Source organism: Oncorhynchus gorbuscha, linkage group LG02 (genome assembly GCF_021184085.1).
Source record: "Oncorhynchus gorbuscha isolate QuinsamMale2020 ecotype Even-year linkage group LG02, OgorEven_v1.0, whole genome shotgun sequence".
Classification (NCBI taxonomy): domain Eukaryota; kingdom Metazoa; phylum Chordata; class Actinopteri; order Salmoniformes; family Salmonidae; genus Oncorhynchus; species Oncorhynchus gorbuscha.
In genome coordinates this window covers 2,448,898-2,469,906 of record NC_060174.1, presented here as the reverse complement: position 1 = coordinate 2,469,906, position 21,009 = coordinate 2,448,898, and the positions used below count along the sequence as shown (strand labels likewise).

The 21,009-nt window shown below is 46.9% G+C and overlaps 1 protein-coding gene across 5 annotated transcripts in view; it reads right to left on the bottom strand.

Annotated features, from left to right (window-relative positions):
* The window catches only part of tmem131 (transmembrane protein 131), an 80,561-nt gene that overhangs the window by 18,758 nt on the left and 40,794 nt on the right, over positions 1 to 21,009 (bottom strand). For 3 of the 5 annotated variants that reach the window (XM_046299617.1, XM_046299630.1, XM_046299636.1), the window contains 10 exons: positions 16,005 to 16,073; positions 14,418 to 14,570; positions 14,231 to 14,306; positions 13,559 to 13,673; positions 10,261 to 10,399; positions 7,855 to 7,964; positions 7,616 to 7,682; positions 5,914 to 6,065; positions 4,563 to 4,705; positions 1,493 to 1,679 (listed from right to left, as the gene is read on the bottom strand). In XM_046299617.1, the coding sequence (XP_046155573.1) occupies positions 1,493 to 1,679; positions 4,563 to 4,705; positions 5,914 to 6,065; positions 7,616 to 7,682; positions 7,855 to 7,964; positions 10,261 to 10,399; positions 13,559 to 13,673; positions 14,231 to 14,306; positions 14,418 to 14,570; positions 16,005 to 16,073 (1,211 nt within the window). The remainder of the gene's footprint in view (positions 1 to 1,492; positions 1,680 to 4,562; positions 4,706 to 5,913; positions 6,066 to 7,615; positions 7,683 to 7,854; positions 7,965 to 10,260; positions 10,400 to 13,558; positions 13,674 to 14,230; positions 14,307 to 14,417; positions 14,571 to 16,004; positions 16,074 to 21,009) is intronic. The other 2 variants (XM_046299624.1, XM_046299637.1) reach the window with 1 other exon arrangement.

Here is a 21,009-nt window from a genome sequence, read left to right as displayed (position 1 = left end):
GACCAGAGCGCCTCTCAGCAGACCAGGCGCCTCGGTTCAGCAGACCAGAGCGCCTCTCGGTTCAGCAGACCAGAGCGCCTCTCGGTTCAGCAGACCAGAGCGCCTCTCGGTTCAGCAGACCAGAGCGCCTCACTGTACAGCAGACCAGAGCGCCTCTCGGTTCAGTAGACCAGAGCGCCTCTCGGTTCAGCAGACCAGAGCGCCTCTCGGTTCAGCAGACCAGAGCGCCTCTCGGTTCAGCAGACCAGAGCGCCTCTCGGTTCAGCAGACCAGAGCGCCTCTCGGTTCAGCAGACCAGAGCGCCTCTCGGTTCAGCAGACCAGAGCGCCTCGGCCCGGCCCGCCTCTCGGTTCAGAGACCAGAGCGCCTCTCGGTTCAGCAGACCAGAGCGCCTCTCGGTCGGACCCCCTCGCAGAGACCAGAGCGCCTCGGTTCAGCAGACCAGAGCGCCTCTCTCGGTTCAGCAGACCAGAGCGCCTCTCGGTTCAGCAGACCAGAGCGCCTCTCGGTTCAGCAGACCAGAGCGCCTCTCGGTTCAGCAGACCAGAGCGCCTCTCGGTTCAGCAGACCAGAGCGCCTCTCGGTTCAGCAGACCAGAGCGCCTCTCGGTTCAGCAGACCAGAGCGCCTCTCGGTTCAGCAGACCAGAGCTCCTCTCGGCCCCGCAGACCAGAGCTCCTCTCGGCCCCGCAGACCAGATTGCCTCTCGGCCCCGCAGACCAGAGCTCCTCTCGGTTCAGTAGACCAGAGCTCCTCTCGGTTCAGTAGACCAGAGCTCCTCTCGGTTCAGTAGACCAGAGCTCCTCTCGGTTCCGCAGACCAGAGCTCCTCTCGGTTCCGCAGAGTCCAGAGCTCTCGTTCAGTAGACTAGAGCTCCTCTCGGTTCAGTAGACTAGAGCGCGTCTCGGTTCAGCAGACCAGAGCGCCTCTTGGTTCAGCAGACCAGAGCTCCTCTCGTTCAGTAGACTAGAGCTCCTCTCGGTTCAGTAGACTAGAGCTCCTCTCGTTTCAGTAGACTAGAGCTCCTCTCGGTTCAGTAGACTAGAGCTCCTCTCGGTTCAGTAGACTAGAGCTCCTCTCGGTTCAGTAGACTAGAGCTCCTCTCGGTTCCGTAGACTAGAGCTCCTCTCGGTTCCGTAGACTAGAGCTCCTCTCGGTTCCGTAGACTAGAGCTCCTCTCGGTTCCGTAGACTACAGCTCCTCTCAGTTCAGTAGACTACAGCTCCTCTCCTCAGCTATATTTCACATTACAAGACACCATCAAATGAATGTGATTCATTTGCGTTAGAAGCTATTAAAGCCATTTATTTACAGGAATCCATTTCTGCACCATAGAATGACGGATAAGCCCATCCTGTCGCCACTTGGCCTCTGATGGACACTGTAATGTGTCTTATCAGTAAGTGAATGGTGAAAGAGGACTCTATGATATGTGAGTAAGCAAAACTACTAAACAGCTACTGTGATTTTTACAAACAATTGGCTGAACTTACAGTATCACTAGGTCTTCAGAAGCGTTTGGTTTAAGTGTAAATTGCTGACAGTTGAGAACTTTGAATCCGTATCCTTGGCAGGGCTGGCCGTTGATCTCTGCAGAGCGGATATACAAGGGGAGTAGACCAGCGTTCTCCACCCTGAAGGTCCTTCTCAGAGTGGACTTGGGCTCTTTGGACTTGATCTCTGCAAAGGAACAGTGACGAGGGGAAAGACGTGATAAAGAGTGATGTTGGTTTTAAAATGGAGATTTGATTGCATTGGTGAAGCAGGGTTTTTGAACATGATTTAAAGCATGATTAGCAGCATTATCATGAAGGGATACTGTGTCTTATTAGTCTGCACCAACTCCAACAGGGAATCACATTTCCCTAGTTTTAGACTGGGCCATAGTGACGAGGCCGTTAACTGGGTAAAGGGTAAGTCACTGGCGGTGCTGTCTTTGAGAAGTCAAAGGTAATATACAGAGTCTAGTGAGAGTCTGCACGGGGCCCCGTGGCCCTGTAGGGCTTCGCACGGGGCCCTGTAGGGCTTTCTTACAATTTGTAAAGCTGTTCAGGGCCCCGTTCAGCGAAGAGCTCGCTTCAGTAGACTAGAGCTCCTCTCGGTTCAGGGCCCAGAGCGGCTTCGCACCCTGTAGGGCTTCGCACGGGGCCCTGAGCGGCTTCGCACGGGGCCCTGAGCGGCTTCGCACGGGGCCCTGAGCGGCTTCGCACGGGGCCCTGAGCGGCTTCGCACGGGGCCCTGAGCGGCTTCACACGGGGCCCGGGGCCCTGAACAGCTTGTAAGAAAAGGTATAGAACATATTCTAAATTACTAACAAATCCAAAACAAAGATCTCTTGATTGTGTATGTCTTCACACCCCCAGAGTTAATACGTGGTGGTCTTCACACCCCCAGAGTTAATACGTGGTGGTCTACACACCCCAGCGTAGACTACAGCTGGCAGAAACACCACCATCAAAGAATTAATTCATTTGCGTGAAGTAGTCTTTATTTACACCCCCAGAGTTAATAAGAGGTGGTCTATGGACACCCCCAGAGTTTATCAGTACGTGAATGGTGAAAGTCTATGATATGTGAGTAAGCAAAACTACTAAACCCTGCGTTTTACAAACAATTGGGGAACTTCACACCCCTTCAGAGTTAATACGTGACAGTGAGTCTTCACACCCCAGAGTTAATACGTGGTGGTCTTCACACACCCAGAGTTAATACGTGGTGGTCTTCACACCCCCAGAGTTAATCCACCCTGTGGTAGTCTTCACACCCCCAGAGTTAATATGTGGTGGTCTTTTAAAATGGACCCCCAGAGTTATTAGTGAAGCAGGGTTTTGAACAGAAACACCCCCAGAGTTATCATGAAGGGATACTGTGTCTTATTAGTCTTCACACCCCCAGAGTTAATATGTGGTGGTCTACACACCCCCAGAGTTAGTCACTGGCGGTGCGTCTTTGGCAGAAACACCCCCAGAGTCTAGTGAGAGTGGTGGTCTTCACACCCCCAGAGTTTGCACGGGGCCCTGTAGGTTTCTTCACACCCCCAGAGTTAATACGTGGTGGTCTACACACCCCCAGCGTTAATACGAGGTGGTCTACACACCCCCCTGAGTTAATACGGGGCCCTGGTCTACACACCCCTGAGCGGCTTCGCACGGGGCCCTGGGGGTCTTCACACCCCTGAGTTAATACGTGGGCCCTGGTCTTCACACCCCCAGAGTTAATACGTGTATAGTCTATTCTACACAAATCCCAGAGATCTAATATGTGGTGGTCTACACACCCCCAGAGTTAATACGTGGCAGAAACACCCCCAGAGTTAATACGTGGTAGTCTTCACACCCCCAGAGTTAATATGTGGTGGTCTACACACCCCCAGAGTTAATACGTGGCAGAAACACCCCCAGAGTTAATACGTGGTGGTCTTCACACCCCCAGAGTTAATACGTGGTGGTCTTCACACCCCCAGAGTTAATACGTGGTGGTCTACACACCCCCAGCGTTAATACGTGGGGGTCTTCACACCCCCAGAGTTAATACGTGGTGGTCTTCACACCCCAGAGTTAATATGTGGTGGTCTACACACCCCCAGAGTTAATACGTGGCAGAAACACCCCCAGAGTTAATACGTGGTGGTCTTCACACCCCCAGAGTTAATACGTGGTGGTCTTCACACCCCCAGAGTTAATAGGTGGGGGTCTTCACACCCCCAGAGTTAATACGTGGGGATCTTCACACCCCCAGAGTTAATACGTGGCAGAAACACCCCCAGAGTTAATACGCGGGGGTCTTCACACCCCCAGAGTTAATATGTGGCAGAAACACCCGCAGAGTTAATTTTTAAAAAGATTCTACCAACTCTGCACAACTCTTAAGGTAAAAATATATCCATTGTTTTTGTCAAAATTGCTTAAGTTCAGTAAATGCGGTTGGGAATCATTGATGGACTGTAATATCTAAACCTTCTTAGAGGTGTACCCCTCGGGAACACTTTAACAGCTATTGGAAAGCCATTCTGGTGAGTATTTGACATTACAATGTCTGTAATTGTCCCAATGAAAAATTAAACCATCCCAGGATTAGGTATTCAGAAGACCGAGGCCGGTTTTCCTCTATTTCTGTTACTTGGGCTTTGCTCCTTTCATATTTCTTTTGATCCTGATAAACTCACCAGTCCCTGCCGGTGGTAAGAATACCCATAACATGATGCTGCCACCACGATACTTGAATAAAGATATCAACTCATAGCAGGAACCTTCTCAGACACAGAGAACTAATACTATATAGTCGTTGTTGGTGTGGGGACTTCTATTTCTTTGGAGTTAAAAAAGTTAACTACAAATAAGAAGTTAAAAACTATATTTATTGAATATTACACGAATTCTATAAAAAAAAGTGCAATTTGGGTGCAATCAATTAGCTTAATTTCTCAGAGATCAAATTATAATTCAACGAAACAATGCAGCAGAACCGTTAATCTGCTTTTAAAAGTATTTCAGCCCAATCTGAACGGTGGGTGTCATGGCCCCTGAAAGGACGTGGAACGACCCACTGGGCCCTGTAACTCACTCTCTGCGCAGTCCTTCAGCAACGCCTCTGTCATTTGGAAGCGAAGGGAGCTGTCTTGTCCAGGGAGTTTCCCAGCTACCTGCAGGCTCCCCGTGGTTCCATGGCCACGAACCACGATCACATCTATCACAGTCAGGTTGTTCCTGAAATACCAGACAACACAGTGGGTCAGTTTACTCCTAAAACACAACTAGGGACACACTCAAAGTACAGCTAGCTACTGTGCCATGGCTCTAAGACGGCCAAACTAGTCTTGTCATCAAAAAGTACAATAATCACTATCAATTCATTTCCAACAGTAGACAGGAGGGGGGTCACTCTGAACGCGACACAGCGTAGGGATGGGGGGGTAATACTCTGAATATGACACAGTGTAGGGATGGGGGGGTAATACTCTGAATATGACAGTGTAGGGATGGGGGGGGGGGTAATACTCTGAATATGACACAGTGTAGGGATGGGGGGTAATACTCTGAATATGACACAGTGTAGGGATGGGGGGGTAATACTCTGAATATGACACAGTGTAGGGATGGGGGGGGGTAATACTCTGAATATGACAGTGTAGGGATGGGGGGGGGGTAATACTCTGAATATGACACAGTGTAGGGATGGGGGGAGGGGTAATACTCTGAATATGACACAGTGTAGGGATGGGGGGGGGTAATACTCTGAATATGACACAGTGTAGGGATGGGGGGGTAATACTCTGAATATGACACAGTGTAGGGATGGGGGGTAATACTCTGAATATGACACAGTGTAGGGATGGGGGGTAATACTCTGAATATGACACAGTGTAGGGATGGGGGGTAATACTCTGAATATGACACAGTGTAGGGATGGGGGGGGGGGGTAATACTCTGAATATGACACAGTGTAGGGATGGGGGGGTAATACTCTGAATATGACACAGTGTAGGGATGGGGGGGGGTAATACTCTGAATATGACACAGTGTAGGGATGGGGGAGGGTAATACTCTGAATATGACACAGTGTAGGGATGGGGGGGGGGTAATACTCTGAATATGACACAGTGTAGGGATGGGGGGTAATACTCTGAATATGACACAGTGTAGGGATGGGGGGGGGGGTAATACTCTGAATATGACACAGTGTAGGGATGGGGGGGTAATACTCTGAATATGACACAGTGTAGGGATGGGGGGGGGGTAATACTCTGAATATGACACAGTGTAGGGATGGGGGGGTAATACTCTGAATATGACACAGTGTAGGGATGGGGGGGTAATACTCTGAATATGACACAGTGTAGGGATGGGGGTAATACTCTGAATATGACACAGTGTAGGGATGGGGGGGGGGGTAATACTCAACACCACTAACCCACCTGACTATGAGCAGGGAGGAGACAGAGTGGTTGCTGGAAGGAGTGAAGCTCAGGCTGAAGGACTTGACCTCTCCAGGCTGCAGGAGCACGTTGTGGACAAACGGTCTGGTCGAGCCCTCCACAAACCCTGAGCTTCCCTTCATTACAGACGACTTGGAGAGGACAGAGACACAGAGCAGTCAGAGAGGACAGAGACACACAGAGAGGACAGAGACTCACAGAGAGGACAGAGACACACAGAGCAGTCAGAGAGGACAGAGACACACAGAGAGGACAGAGACTCACAGAGAGGACAGAGACACACAGAGCAGTCAGAGAGGACAGAGACACACAGAGAGGACAGAGACACACAGAGCAGTCAGAGAGGACAGAGACACACAGAGAGGACAGAGACACACAGAGCAGTCAGAGACACACAGAGAGGACAGAGACACACAGAGAGGACAGAGATACACAGAGCAGTCAGAGAGGACAGAGACACACAGAGAGGACAGAGACACACAGAGCAGTCAGAGAGGACATAGACACACAGAGAGGACAGAGACACACAGAGCAGTCAGAGAGGACAGAGACAGAGAGGACAGAGAGACACAGAGCAGTCAGAGAGGACAGAGACACACAGAGAGGACAGAGACACACAGAGAGGACAGAGACACACAGAGAGGACAGAGACACACAGAGAGGACAGAGACACACAGAGAAGTCAGAGGACAGAGACACACAGAGAGGACAGGGAGACACAGAGAGGACAGAGACACACAGAGAGGACAGAGACACACAGAGAGGACAGGGAGACACACAGAGAGGACAGGGAGACACACAGAGAGGACAGGGAGACACACAGAGAGGACAGAGACACACAGAGAGGACAGAGACACACAGAGAGGACAGAGACACACAGAGAGGACAGATACACACAGAGACACACATACATACAAACTAAGGCATAGCAGTAAGACGCCAAACTAACTGCAACTGAAAAGTCTTACAATTCTTCAATAAATGACTTGTAATTGGCTATGAATGTTGTTCCAGCTCGGTGACGCTGGCAGTACTGTACTCGGTGACGCTGGCAGTACTGTACTCGGTAACGCTGGCAGTACTGTACTCGGTAACGCTGGCAGTACTGTACTCGGTAACACTGGCAGTACTGTACTCGGTAACACTGGCAGTACTGTACACGGTAACACTGGCAGTACTGTACTCGGTAACACTGGCAGTACTGTACTCGGTAACACTGGCAGTACTGTACTCGGTAACACTGGCAGTACTGTACTAGGTAACACTGGCAGTATTGTACTAGGTAACACTGGCAGTATTGTACTAGGTAACACTGGCAGTACTGTACTCGGTAACACTGGCAACACTGGCAGTACTGTACTAGGTAACACTGGCAGTACTGTACTAGGTAACACTGGCAGTACTGTACTAGGTAACACTGGCAGTACTGTACTCGGTAACACTGGCAGTACTGTACTCGGTAACACTGGCAGTACTGTACTAGGTAACACTGGCAGTACTGTACTAGGTAACACTGGCAGTACTGTACTAGGTAACACTGGCAGTACTGTACTAGGTAACACTGGCAGTACTGTACTAGGTAACACTGGCAGTACTGTACTAGGTAACACTGGCAGTACTGTACTAGGTAACACTGGCAGTACTGTACAACAGGGTCACAGTACTATTCTGCACTACTTACTAGGTTTCTGTTGACCTGAAATTCCAGTGATTTTGTGTCGATGTCGGACAACTTTCCCAGTGGGAAGCTGGAAAGAGATAAGAGTCAGTGAGGGTCCTCCTTTATTTCCAACCTAAAATGTGTAGAGTACGCAGCGACAGAAAGGCCTTCGGTTGTGAGAGGTGGTTGCTCAGATAGCTGATATCTAATTAATGTGCTGTATCAGAGCCACACGGTGTGCACTACCAGGCATTTCATACCTGTCGCTGAGTATCCCAGCAAACACGGAGGGGTTCGGGTAGAGAGCCAGAGGGAGGATCTGTACATACACTGGGACATCTGCTGGGTTCTCTAGAACAACCTCCGTCTCCTGTAAGACACACAAGGATAAGAGATGAGAGACCAGAGCGAGAGAGTCAGTGAAATGTGTGTGTGTGTGTGTGTGTGTGTGTGTGTGTGTGTGTGTGTGTGTGTGTGTGTGTGTGTGTGTGTGTGTGTGTGTGTGTGTGTGTGTGTGTGTGTGTGTGTGTGTGTGTGTGTGTGTGTGTGTGTGTGTGTGTGTGTGTGTGTGTGTGTGTGTGTAGTGCATTCAGAAAGTATTCAGACCCCTTGACTTTTTCCACATTTTGTTACGTGACAGCCTGATTCTAAAATGGATTACTCTACCCACAATACACCATTATGACAAAGCAAAAACAGGTTTTTATACATTTTTGCAAATGTATTAAAAATAACACTGACATAATACATAAATATTCAGAGCCTTTTACTCAGTACTTTGTTGAAGAAACTATTGGCAGCGATTACAACCTTGAGTCTTCTTGGATATGAAGCTACAAGCTTGGCACACCTGTATTTGGGGAGTTTCTCCCATTCTTCTCTGCAGATCCTCTCCAGCTCTGTCAGGTTGGATGGGGAGCATCGCTGCACAGCTATTTTCAGGGCTCTCCAAAGGTTCAAGTCCTCCGGGCTCTGGCTGGGCCAGTCAAGGACATTCAGAGACTTGTCCCGAAGCCACTCCTGTGTTGTCTTGCCAATGTGCTTAGGGTAGTTGTCCTCTGGAGCAGGTTTTCTTCGAGGATCTCTCTGTACTTTGCTCCGTTCATCTTTCCCTCGATCCTGACTAGTCTCCCAGTTCCTGCCTCTGAAAAACTTCCCTACAGCATGATGCTGCCACCACCATGCGTAGGGATGGTGCCAAGTAGCCTCCAGATGTGACGCTTGGCATTCAATCTTGGTTTCATCAAACCAGAGAATCTTGTTTCTAATGGTCTGAGTGTCTTTTAGGTGCCTTTTGACAAACTCCAAGCGGGCTGTCATGTGCCTTTTACTGAGGAGTGGCTTCCATCTGGACACTCTACCATAAAGGCCTGATTGGTGGTGCTGCAGAGATGGTTGTCCTCCTGGAAGGTTCTCCCATCTCCACAGAGGAGCTCTGTCAGAGTGACCATTGGGTTCTTGGACAGCTCCCTGACCAAGGCCCTTCTCCCCCGATTGCTCAGTTTGGCCGAGCGGACAGCTCTAGGAAGAGCCTTGGTGGTTCCAAACGTCTTCCATTTAAGAATGATGGAGGCCACTGTGTTCTTGGGGACCTTCAATGCTGCAGAATGATGGAGGCCACTGTGTTCTTGGAGACCTTTAATGCTGCAGAAATGTTGTGGTACCCTTCCCCAGATCTGTGCCTCGACACAATCCTGTCTCGGAGCTCTACGGACAATTCCTTCGACCTCATGGCTTGATTTTTGCTCTGACAACTGTGGGACCTTATATATACAGGTGTGTGTCTTTCCAAATCATGTCCAATCAATTGAATTTACCACAGATGGACTCCAATCAAGTTGTAGAAACATCTTAAGGATGATCAATGGAAACAGGATGCACCTGAGCTCAATTTTGAATCTAATAGCAAATGGACTGAATACTTACATAAATAAGGACTTTTTTTTATTTGAAATACATGTTTTTTTTTAATGTCATGTTATGGGGTATGGTGCGTAGATTGATGATTGATGAGATTTTTTAGTTATTTCATAGTTATTTTTTAGTTATTTAATAGTTATTTTTTAGTTATTTAATAGTTATTTTTAGTTATTTAATAGTTATTTTTAGTTATTTAATAGTTATTTTTTAGTTATTTAATAGTTATTTTTAGTTATTTAATAGTTATTTTTAGTTATTTAATAGTTATTTTTAGTTATTTAATAGTTATTTTTTAGTTATTTAATAGTTATTTTTAGTTATTTAATAGTTATTTAATAGTTATTTTTAGTTATTTAATAGTTATTTTTTAGTTATTTAATAGTTATTTTTTAGTTATTTAATAGTTATTTTTAGTTATTTTTAGTTATTGAATAGTTATTTAATAGTTATTGAATAGTTATTTAATAGTTATTTTTAGTTATTTAATAGTTATTTTTAGTTATTTAATAGTTATTTTTTAGTTATTTTTTAAGTTATTTAATAGTTATTTTTAGTTATTTAATAGTTATTTAATAGTTGTTTTTTAGTTATTTTTTATTTTTAGTTATTTAATAGTTATTTTTAGTTATTTAATAGTTATTTTTTAGTTATTTAATCCATTATAGAATAAGGCTGTAACGTAAATGTTTTTGGGAAAAAGACTGACTACTTTCCGAAAGTATGTTTGTATAGTGTACTGTACTCACAGAGGAGCTATTGGTATTGGTGAGGGGAAACGTGATCTGTTGTGAGGCGTTAACCAGCGACGGCCAGGTCTGTTGTGCTGTTATTGTTGCCTGGACTGTCTCCTGAAGATCTGTGCTGACTTCAAACACCGCCTCAACTCTTTATACAAAGACAACATCAGGACACTCAGGAATACTGTCTGCTAGCTGCACCAACACAGCACTGTCACATAGGATCAAGAGAAGACAGAGTTATGTGCATCCTATTGGCACCCTGTTCCTTATAGACTGGAGAGACCTATGGGTACCCTGTTCCTTATAGACTGGAGAGACCTATTGGCACCCTGTTCCTTATAGACTGGAGAGACCTATTGGCACCCTGTTCCTTATAGACTGGAGAGACCTACAGTATGGGCACCCTGTTCCTTATAGACTGGAGAGACCTATGGGCACCCTGTTCCCTATAGACTGATGAGACCTATGGGCACCCTGTTCCCTATAGACTGATGAGACCCATGGGCACCCTGTTCCCTATAGACTGGAGAGACCTACAGTATGGGCACCCTGTTCCCTATAGACTGGAGAGACCTACAGTATGGGCACCCTGTTCCCTATAGACTGGAGAGACCTATGGGCACCCTGTTCCCTATAGACTGGAGAGACCTACAGTATGGGCACCCTGTTCCCTATAGACTGAAGAGACCTACAGTATGGGCACCCTGTTCCCTATAGACTGGAGAGACCTACAGTATGGGCACCCTGTTCCCTATAGACTGAAGAGACCTACAGTATGGGCACCCTGTTCCTGATAGACTGGAGAGACCTACAGTATGGGCACCCTGTTCCCTATAGACTGGAGAGACCTACAGTATGGGCACCCTGTTCCCTATAGACTGGAGAGACCTATGGGCATCCTGTTCCCTATAGACTGGAGAGACCTACAGTATGGGCACCCTGTTCCCTATAGACTGGAGAGACCTTACAGTATGGGCACCCTGTTCCCTATAGACTGGAGAGACCTACAGTATGGGCACCGTGTTCCCTATAGACTGGAGAGACCTACAGTATGGGCCCCCTGTTCCCTATAGACTGGAGAGACCTACAGTATGGGCACCCTGTTCCCTATAGACTGGAGAGACCTACAGTATGGGCACCCTGTTCCCTATAGACTGGAGAGACCTACAGTATGGGCACCCTGTTCCTTATAGACTGGAGAGACCTACAGTATGGGCACCCTGTTCCCTATAGACTGGAGAGACCTACAGTATGGACACCCTGTTCCCTATAGACTGGAGAGACCTACAGTATGGGCACCCTGTTCCTTATATACTGGAGAGACCTACGGGCACCCTGTTCCTTATAGACTGAAGAGACCTACAGTATGGGCACCCTGTTCCCTATAGACTGAAGAGACCTATAGTATGGGCACCCTGTTCCCTATAGACTGGAGAGACCTACAGTATGGGCACCCTGTTCCCTATAGACTGGAGAGACCTACAGTATGGGCACTCTGTTCCCTATAGAGTGGAGAGACCTACAGTATGGGCACCCTGTTCCCTATAGAGTGGAGAGACCTACAGTATGGGCACCCTGTTCCCTATAGACTGGAGAGACCTACAGTATGGGCACCCTGTTCCCTATAGAGTGGAGAGACCTACAGTATGGGCACCCTGTTCCCTATAGACTGAAGAGACCTACAGTATGGGCACCCTGTTCCTTATAGACTGAAGAGACCTACAGTATGGGCACCCTGTTCCTGATAGACTGGAGAGACCTACAGTATGGGCACCCTGTTCCCTATAGAGTGGAGAGACCTACAGTATGGGCACTCTGTTCCCTATAGACTGGAGAGACCTACAGTATGGGCACCCTGTTCCCTATAGACTGGAGAGACCTACAGTATGGGCACCCTGTTCCCTATAGACTGGAGAGACCTACAGTATGGGCACTCTGTTCCCTATAGACTGGAGAGACCTACAGTATGGGCACTCTGTTACCTATAGAGTGGAGCATAGGTGACAAGTGCTGCACTATATAGGGCCCAGGTGACGTTAAGCCACTATATAGGGCCCAGGTGACAAGTACTGCACTATATAGGGCCCAGGTGACAAGTACTGCACTATATAGGGCCCAGGTGACAAGTACTGCACTATATAGGGCCCAGGTGACAAGTACTGCACTATATAGGGCCCAGGTGACGTTAAGCCACTATATAGGGCCCAGGTGACAAGTACTGCACTATATAGGGCCTTGGTGACAAGTGCTGCACTATTAAGCCACTAGGGGGCCCACAAGTGCTGACAAGAAGTACTGCACTATATAGGGCCCAGGTGACGTTAAGCCACTATATAGGGCCCTGGTGACAAGTGCTGCACTATATAGGGCCTTGGTGACAAGTGCTGCACTATATAGGGCCCTGGTGACAAGTACTGCACTATATAGGGCCTGACAAGTACTGCACTGGGCCCACAAGTGACACTATATAGGGCCCAGGTCCTAGGTGACAAGTGCTGGTGACAAGTGCTGCACTATATAGGGCCCAGGTGACAAGTACTGCACTATATAGGGCCCAGGTGACGTTAAGCCACTATATAGGGCCCTGGTGACAAGTGCTGCACTATATAGGGCCCAGGTGACAAGTGCTGCACGATATTGGGCCCTGGTGACATTTAGCCACTATATAGGGCCTAGGTGACATTAAGCCACTATATAGGGCCTAGGTGACAAGTACTGCACTATATAGGGCCTAGGTGACGTTAAGCCACTATATAGGGCCTAGGTGACAAGTACTGCACTATATAGGGCCCTGGTGACAAGTGCTGCACTATATAGGGCCCAGGTGACGTTAACCCACTATATAGGGCCTAGGTCACATTAACCCACTATATAGGGCCACGGTGACATTAACCCACTATATAGGGCCCAGGTGACGTTAACCCACTATATAAGGCCCAGGTGACAAGTACTGCACTATATAGGGCCTAGGTGACAAGTGCTAGACTATATAGGGCCTAGGTGACAAGTGCTAGACTATATAGGGCCTAGGTGACATTAACCCACTATATAGGGCCACGGTGACATTAACCCACTATATAGGGCCACGGTGACATTAACCCACTATATAGGGCCCAGGTGACGTTAACCCACTATATAGGGCCCAGGTGACAAGTACTGCACTATATAGGGCCACGGTGACGTTAAGCCACTATATAGGGCCACGGTGACGTTAAGCCACTATATAGGGCCCTGGTGACAAGTGCTGCACTATATAGAGAACAGGGTGCCATTCAGGCCTCAGCCAGAGAGACGTCAGACTCACTGATGTCCCGAGCGATCTTTCAGCTCTGTCCAACGTCGAAGCAGTTTCTGGTGGAGGTCAATGTCAGCATCCCAGATGTCCTCCTGTAAGACCAGGCCGTGGGGACGAGCCTCAGCTTTAAACACAACACTATATTAACATACTGTATATCAGCTGGAAGAGACTATATTAACGTAGACTGTTGGTCAATAGCCCAATATTCATGTAGCTGATGGTTATTCACATTATTATAGTTTACAGCTGAAGGTTAGACGGTCAGTCACATTATTATAGTTTACAGCTGAAGGTTAGACGGTCAGTCACATTATTATAGTTTACAGCTGAAGGTTAGACGGTCAGTCACATTATTATAGTTTACAGCTGAAGGTTAGACGGTCAGTCACATTATTATAGTTTACAGCTGAAGGTTAGACGGTCAGTCACATTATTATAGTTTACAGCTGAAGGTTAGACGGTCAGTCACATTATTATAGTTTACAGCTGAAGGTTAGACGGTCAGTCACATTATTATAGTTTACAGCTGAAGGTTAGACGGTCAGTCACATTCTCATAGTTTACAGCTGAAGTTGAGAGTCAAGGTTAGATGTTTTTAAGTAGCACGTTGTGTGAGGATTGAACATTTTCTGTGAAAAAAACTAACAAATGATATCATGAGACGTCCAAGTTACTCACATTTCAGAACAAACGGCAACCCCACATAACAGTGGTCGACACACTGCAAACTGGCATCAAAATAAATATTAGCAACCTGCAAAAACAGGGAAATAAAGCGATGCCATTAAGCTCTGTGCTGCATAAATGTTGACGTTCAGAACGATGTTATTGAACTAAAGCCTACAGCGGGAACCTGTGTCTACACCTTGGACTTGCGTCTCGGTTCCAGTCCATTCTTGTTACTACGTAGTCTTTTGTAATAGAACCGAATGTCTTCTGTCAGGGAACGGATGTGTCGGAGTCTCGCTCTCTGGGTGAAGGAACTCTGGATGGTGAAACTCTGGTGAACTATCTTCCCCTGGGGGTGCAGAGAGGAGAGGACAAACACAGGCACCAACAGGCACACAGACACGTCAGGGCAGGGCGACATGACACGCTACCATACCATAACACTGTTTGAACACCTATCGTGTCATTTCAAGACAGTGAAGAGTTACATTGTAAGAATGTTGTGTTGCGTGTTGGAATGTCAGCAATCTGATCTTGTGCCTGTTGTTACTCAATAAGGCACGAGGGGGTGTGGTATATGGCCAATATACCACGGCTAAGGCCTGTTCTTAAGTAAGATGATGGTTTAACAGAGGGCTAGAGGTAGGATGAAGGTTTAACAGAGGGCTAGAGGTAGGATGATGGTTTAACAGAGGGCTAGAGGTAGGATGATGGTTTAACAGAGGGCTAGAAGTAGGATGATGGTTTAACAAAGGGCTAGAGGTAGGATGATGGTTTAACAGAGGGCTAGAGGTAGGATGATGGTTTAACAGAGGGCTAGAGGTAGGATGATGGTTTAACAGAGGGCTATAGGTAGGATGATGGTTTAACAGAGGGCTATAGGTAGGATGATAGTTTACCAGAGGGCTATAGGTAGGATGATGGTTTAACAGAGGACTAGAGGTAGGATGATGGTTTAACAGAGGACTAGAGGTAGGATGATGGTTTAACAGAGGGCTAGAGGTAGGATGATGGTTTAACAGAGGGCTAGAGGTAGGATGATGGTTTAACAGAGGGCTAGAGGTAGGATGATGGTTTAACAGAGGGCTAGAGGTAGGATGATGGTTTAACAGAGGGCTAGAGGTAGGATGATGGTTTAACAGAGGGCTAGAGGTAGGATGATGGTTTAACAGGGGGCTAGAGGTAGGATGATGGTTTAACAGAGGGCTAGAGGTAGGATGATGGTTTAACAGAGGGCTAGAGGTAGGATGATGGTTTAACAGAGGGCTAGAGGTAGGATGATGGTTTAACAGAGGGCTAGAGTTAGGATGATGGTTTAACAGAGGGCTAGAGGTAGGATGATGGTTTAACAGAGGGCTAGAGGTAGGATGATGGTTTAACAGAGGGCTAGAGGTAGGATGATGGTTTAACAGAGGACTAGAGGTAGGATGATGGTTTAACAGAGGGCTAGAGGTAGGATGATGGTTTAACAGAGGGCTAGAGGTAGGATGATGGTTTAACAGAGGGCTAGAGGTAGGATGATGGTTTAACAGAGGGTTTGAAGTAGGATGCTGGTTTAACAGAGGGCTAGAGGTAGGATGATGGTTTAACAGAGGACTAGAGGTAGGATGATGGTTTAACAGAGGACTAGAGGTAGGATGATGGTTTAACAGAGGGCTAGAGGTAGGATGCTGGTTTAACAGAGGGCTAGGGGTAGGATGAAGGTTTAACAGAGGGCTAGAGGTAGGATGATGGTTTAACAGAGGGCTAGAGGTAGGATGATGGTTTAACACAAGTAACTCACGGGAAAGGATGGAGGTAGGATGATGTGTTCAGGACAGCTGTTTAGCTTCCCCACTGCTATCGCAGCCTTCTGAAAAACACAGAAGAAAAATCTCCTAAGACTGGTCCTAGATCTGTTTGTGCTGTAGCCATGTTCTCTGGTCATGTGGCATAACACATCACCCCAGGAGTTATCAAGAGGGCACAAACAGATCTCAGATCAGGCAACAACAAAACATCACTCATCATGATGGCACATAGTAACAGTACATGCTGTTTTAAAGGACCTATTGCTGTATTGCACAACCAGTGGACAGTAAAGAGTATGAGTTGACTCACACCCCAAAACAGTTGGAGAGGTGATGACTAAGAAGTAGGCAATGTGGGCTGTAACAGGTATGTTACTAGGGTACATATCACCCCTGACTACCAGGTATGTTACTAGGGTACATATCACCCCTGACTACCAGGTATGTTACTAGGGTACATATCACCCCTGACTACCAGGTATGTTACTAGGGTACATATCACCCCTGACTACCAGGTATGTTACTAAGGTACATATCACCCCTGACTACCAGGTATGTTACTAGGGTACATATCACCCCTGACTACCAGGTATGTTACTAAGGTACATATCACCTCTGACTACCAGGTATGTTACTAAGGTACATATCACCCCTGACTAATTGGGCGTGCAAAATTATTCAGCCCCCTTTAAGTTAATACTTTGTAGCGCCACCTTTTGCTGCGATTACAGCTGTAAGTCGCTTGGGGTATGTCTCTATCAGTTTAGCACATCGAGAGACTGACATTTTTTCCCATTCCTCCTTGCAAAACAGCTCGAGCTCAGTGAGGTTGGATGGAGAGCATTTGTGAACAGCAGTTTTCAGTTCTTTCCACAGATTCTCGATTGGATTCAGGTCTGGACTTTGACCTGGCCATTCTAACACCTGGATATGTTTATTTTTGAACCATTCCATTGTAGATTTTGCTTTATGTTTTGGATAATTGTCTTGTTGGAAGACAAATCTCCATCCCAGTCTCAGGTCTTTTGCAGACTCCATCAGGTTTTCTTCCAGAATGGTCCTGTATTTGGCTCCATCCATCTTCCCATCAATTTTAACCATCTTCCCTGTCCCTGCTGAAGAAAAGCAGGCCCAAACCATGATGCTGCCACCACCATGTTTGACAGTGGGGATGGTGTGTTCAGGGTGATGAGCTGTGTTGCTTTTACACCAAACATAACATTTTGCATTGTTGCCAAAAAGTTCAATTTTGGTTTCATCTGACCAGAGCACCTTCTTCCACATGTTTGGTGTGTCTCCCAGGTTGCTTGTGGCAAACTTTAAACGACAAACTTTGTTGTCCTATGGACAGAGTCTCCCACCTCAGCTGTAGATCTCTGCAGTTCATCCAGAGTGATCATGGGCCTCTTGGCTGCATCTCTGATCAGTCTTCTCCTTGTATGAGCTGAAAGTTTAGAGGGACGGCCAGGTCTTGGTAGATTTGCAGTGGTCTGATACTCCTTACATTTCAATATTATCGCTTGCACAGTGCTCCTTATGATGTTTAAAGCTTGGGAAATCTTTTTGTATCCAAATCCGGCTTTAAACTTCTTTACAACAGTATCTCGGACCTGCCTGGTGTGTTCCTTGTTCTTTATGATGCTCTCTGCGCTTTTAACAGACCTCTGAGACTATCACAGTGCAGGTGCATTTATAGGGAGACTTGCTTACACACAGGTGGATTGTATTTATCATCATTAGTCATTTAGGTCAACATTGGATCGTTCAGAGATCCTCACTGAACTTCTGGAGAGAGTTTGCTGCACTGAAAGTAAAGGGGCTGAATAATTTTGCACACCCAATGTTTCAGTTTTTGAAATGTTTTTGAAATGTTAAAAAAGTTTGAAATAAAAAAGTTTGAAATATCCAATAAATGTCGTTCCACTTCATGATTGTGTCCCACTTGTTGTTGATTCTTCACAAAAAAAATACAGTTTTATATCTTTATGTTTTATATCTTTATGTTTGAAGCCTGAAATGTGGCAAAAGGTCGCAAAGTTCAAGGGGGGGGCGAATACTTTCGCAAGACACTGTATATTCTGGTATTGCCCCTCCTTGTTTCTGGTCACAGCTTCAGGAATGGTAAAAAAAAAGAAAAAACACAACACGCACTGAAAATTAATACTGGTAGGAAAGGTTTTCATCTTTGGCTCACAATCTGTGGATAATATACAATTAGAACGGGTCAATAGTTATTCTCCTCTCAGACAGCGCAGTTCTTACTTTCGTCACTAGCAGGGGATTCAGACGATTTCTGGGGGACTGTACTCCCGAAGATGTTGACTGTTTTTGTGCATGCCAGTTAGCTAGCAGTTCTCAGCTGTTAACAACCAATGGCTAGCCGTTCTCAGCTGTTAACAGCCAATGGCTAGCAGTTCTCAGCTGTTAACAGCCAATGGCTAGCAGTTCTCAGCTGTTAACAGCCAATGGCTAGCAGTTCTCAGCTGTTAACAGCCAATGGCTAGCAGTTCTCAGCTGTTAACAGCAGTTCTCAGCTGTTAACAGCCAATGGCTAGCAGTTCTCAGCTGTTAACAGCCAATGGCTAGCAGTCCTCAGCTGTTAACAGCCAATGGCTAGCAGTTCTCATCGGTGTCGTGACTGTCCTGCTCGGCTCAGGTTACCAATGACCACCAGAGGAGAAGGGATCTCAAGGGCTAGGAAGATGTGGGGGTTTTATGACCCCTCACGCCCCTGGTAAATCTCAGACCACAGACAAATTCCTTTGTCCTGTTACTATGGAGAACCAGCCTCAGAACATTAAACATGAACTAAAGGGACTTTGGAATAATGGTTTCCGTCAGCCACAATGGTGGTCATGACGATAGATGGACTATGAAAATGTATGTCATTTTTGTTCTGTTATTAAAGGTTAATAGATGACGTTATTACGAAAATATTGTAACGTCAACAGTTGACCTAGTATATGTTAGATGTTTATACATTGTACGTTGTATGGAAAATGTCCAAATCAAAGAGAATGTTTTGGGGAAGATGAAATGTGAAGTTAGTTGTCTAAAATTGGATTTGAGTCAAATCTAGACCTTGCCTCTTAGCTTGGTACGCCCAGAGAATTGCCTTAAAGGCGGTTACGCCCAGAGAATTGCCTTAAAGGCGGATACGCCCAGAGAATTGCCTTAAAGGCGGATACGCCCACTTCTGACCAGAGGGTATAAAACCTGAGAGTGAAGAAGTAACAGGTCAGACTAAGTGACCCGAGCTGCAGCCGAGGTCTAAAAAGTAAACGAACCCAAAACTCAACCCAAGGTTGAAGACAAAAGAAATCTTTTTCTACCCAAGCTACGGATGAGTAGCTGTGTCTAAGTGAGTGAATTCAAGCCGGACCATCTATCCTCCACTCTCCATCGAATCGTGGTTACTCCACTGTTTCATTCCTCATTGGTGAGACCCGGGTCCGAACTCATTGGTGAGACCCGGGTACGAACTCATTGGTGGGACCCGGGTCCGAACTCATTGGTGGGAACCGGGTCCGAACTCATTGGTGGGAACCGGGTCCGAACTCATTGGTGGGACCCGGGTCCGTGCAGATTCCCGGATTATGCTACGTTCAGAACGAGACTGTAGAGGAAACGGATTAATTAGCGACTGTTGTGAAATCGATATTCTGATATTCTTTGAGTAAATTTGGGAAATAGAAACTCAATACAACTAATTTTCCCATGGTGCCCCAGGTTAATGAGTTAGTAATTGCTTGATTCATTTTATCACGCAATTAGAAACATTTAATCATTAGATGAGCAACAGTCGTCACATTAACTAATACAACGTCACGACAGCTAATGGCAAGCAGGGGGGCATAATGAGACATGAGGGGGGGGCATAATGAGACATGAGGAGGGGGGGGCATAATGAGACATGAGGAGGGGGGGGCATAATGAGACATGAGGGGGGGGCATAATGAGACATGAGGAGGGGGGCATAATGAGACATGAGGAGGGGGGGCATAATGAGACATGAGGAGGGGGGCATAATGAGACATGAGGAGGGGGGCCATAATGAGACATGAGGAGGGGGGCATAATGAGACATGAGGAGGGGGAAATGAGACATGAGGGAGGGGGCATAATGAGACATGAGTTCCCTGCATAATGAGACATGAGGAGGGGGCATAATGAGACATGAGGAGGGGGGCATAATGAGACATGGGGGGGGGCCATAATGAGACATGAGGAGGGGGGCATAATGAGACATGAGGAGGGGGGTAATGAGACATGAGGAGGGGGCATAATGAGACATGAGGAGGGGGGCCATAATGAGACATGAGTCATAATGAGACATGAGGGGGGGGCATAATGAGACATGAGGGTCCATAATGAGACATGAATAATGAGAATTGGTTATAATGAGTTCATGTTTGTAATAACATGAGGATAATGAGACATGAGGAGGGGGGCATAATGAGACATGAGACATAATGAGACATGAGGAGGGGGGAGACATGAGGGGGGGATAATGAGACATGAGGGGGGGGCATAATGAGACATGAGGAGACGGGCCTAATGAGACATGAGGAATAATGAGACATGAGGAGGGGGGGGGGCATAATGAGACATGAGGAGGGGTCATAATGATCATGAGAGGACAAGGGGATAATGAGACATGAGGAGGGGGACATAATGAGACATGAGGGGGGGCATAATGAGACATGAGGAGGGGGGCATAATGAGACATGAGGGGGGGGGGGCATAATGAGACATGAGGAGGGGGCATAATGAGACATGAGGGGGGGGGCATAATGAGGCATGATGGGCTAATGAGACATGAGGGGGGGGGGGCATAATGAGACATGAGGGGGGGCATAATGAGGCATGAGGGGGGCATAATGAGACATGAGGGGGGCATAATGAGACATGAGGAGGGGGCATAATGAGACATGAGGGGGGGGGGGGGGCATAATGAGACATGATGGGCTAATGAGACATGAGGACAGAGGACAAATGA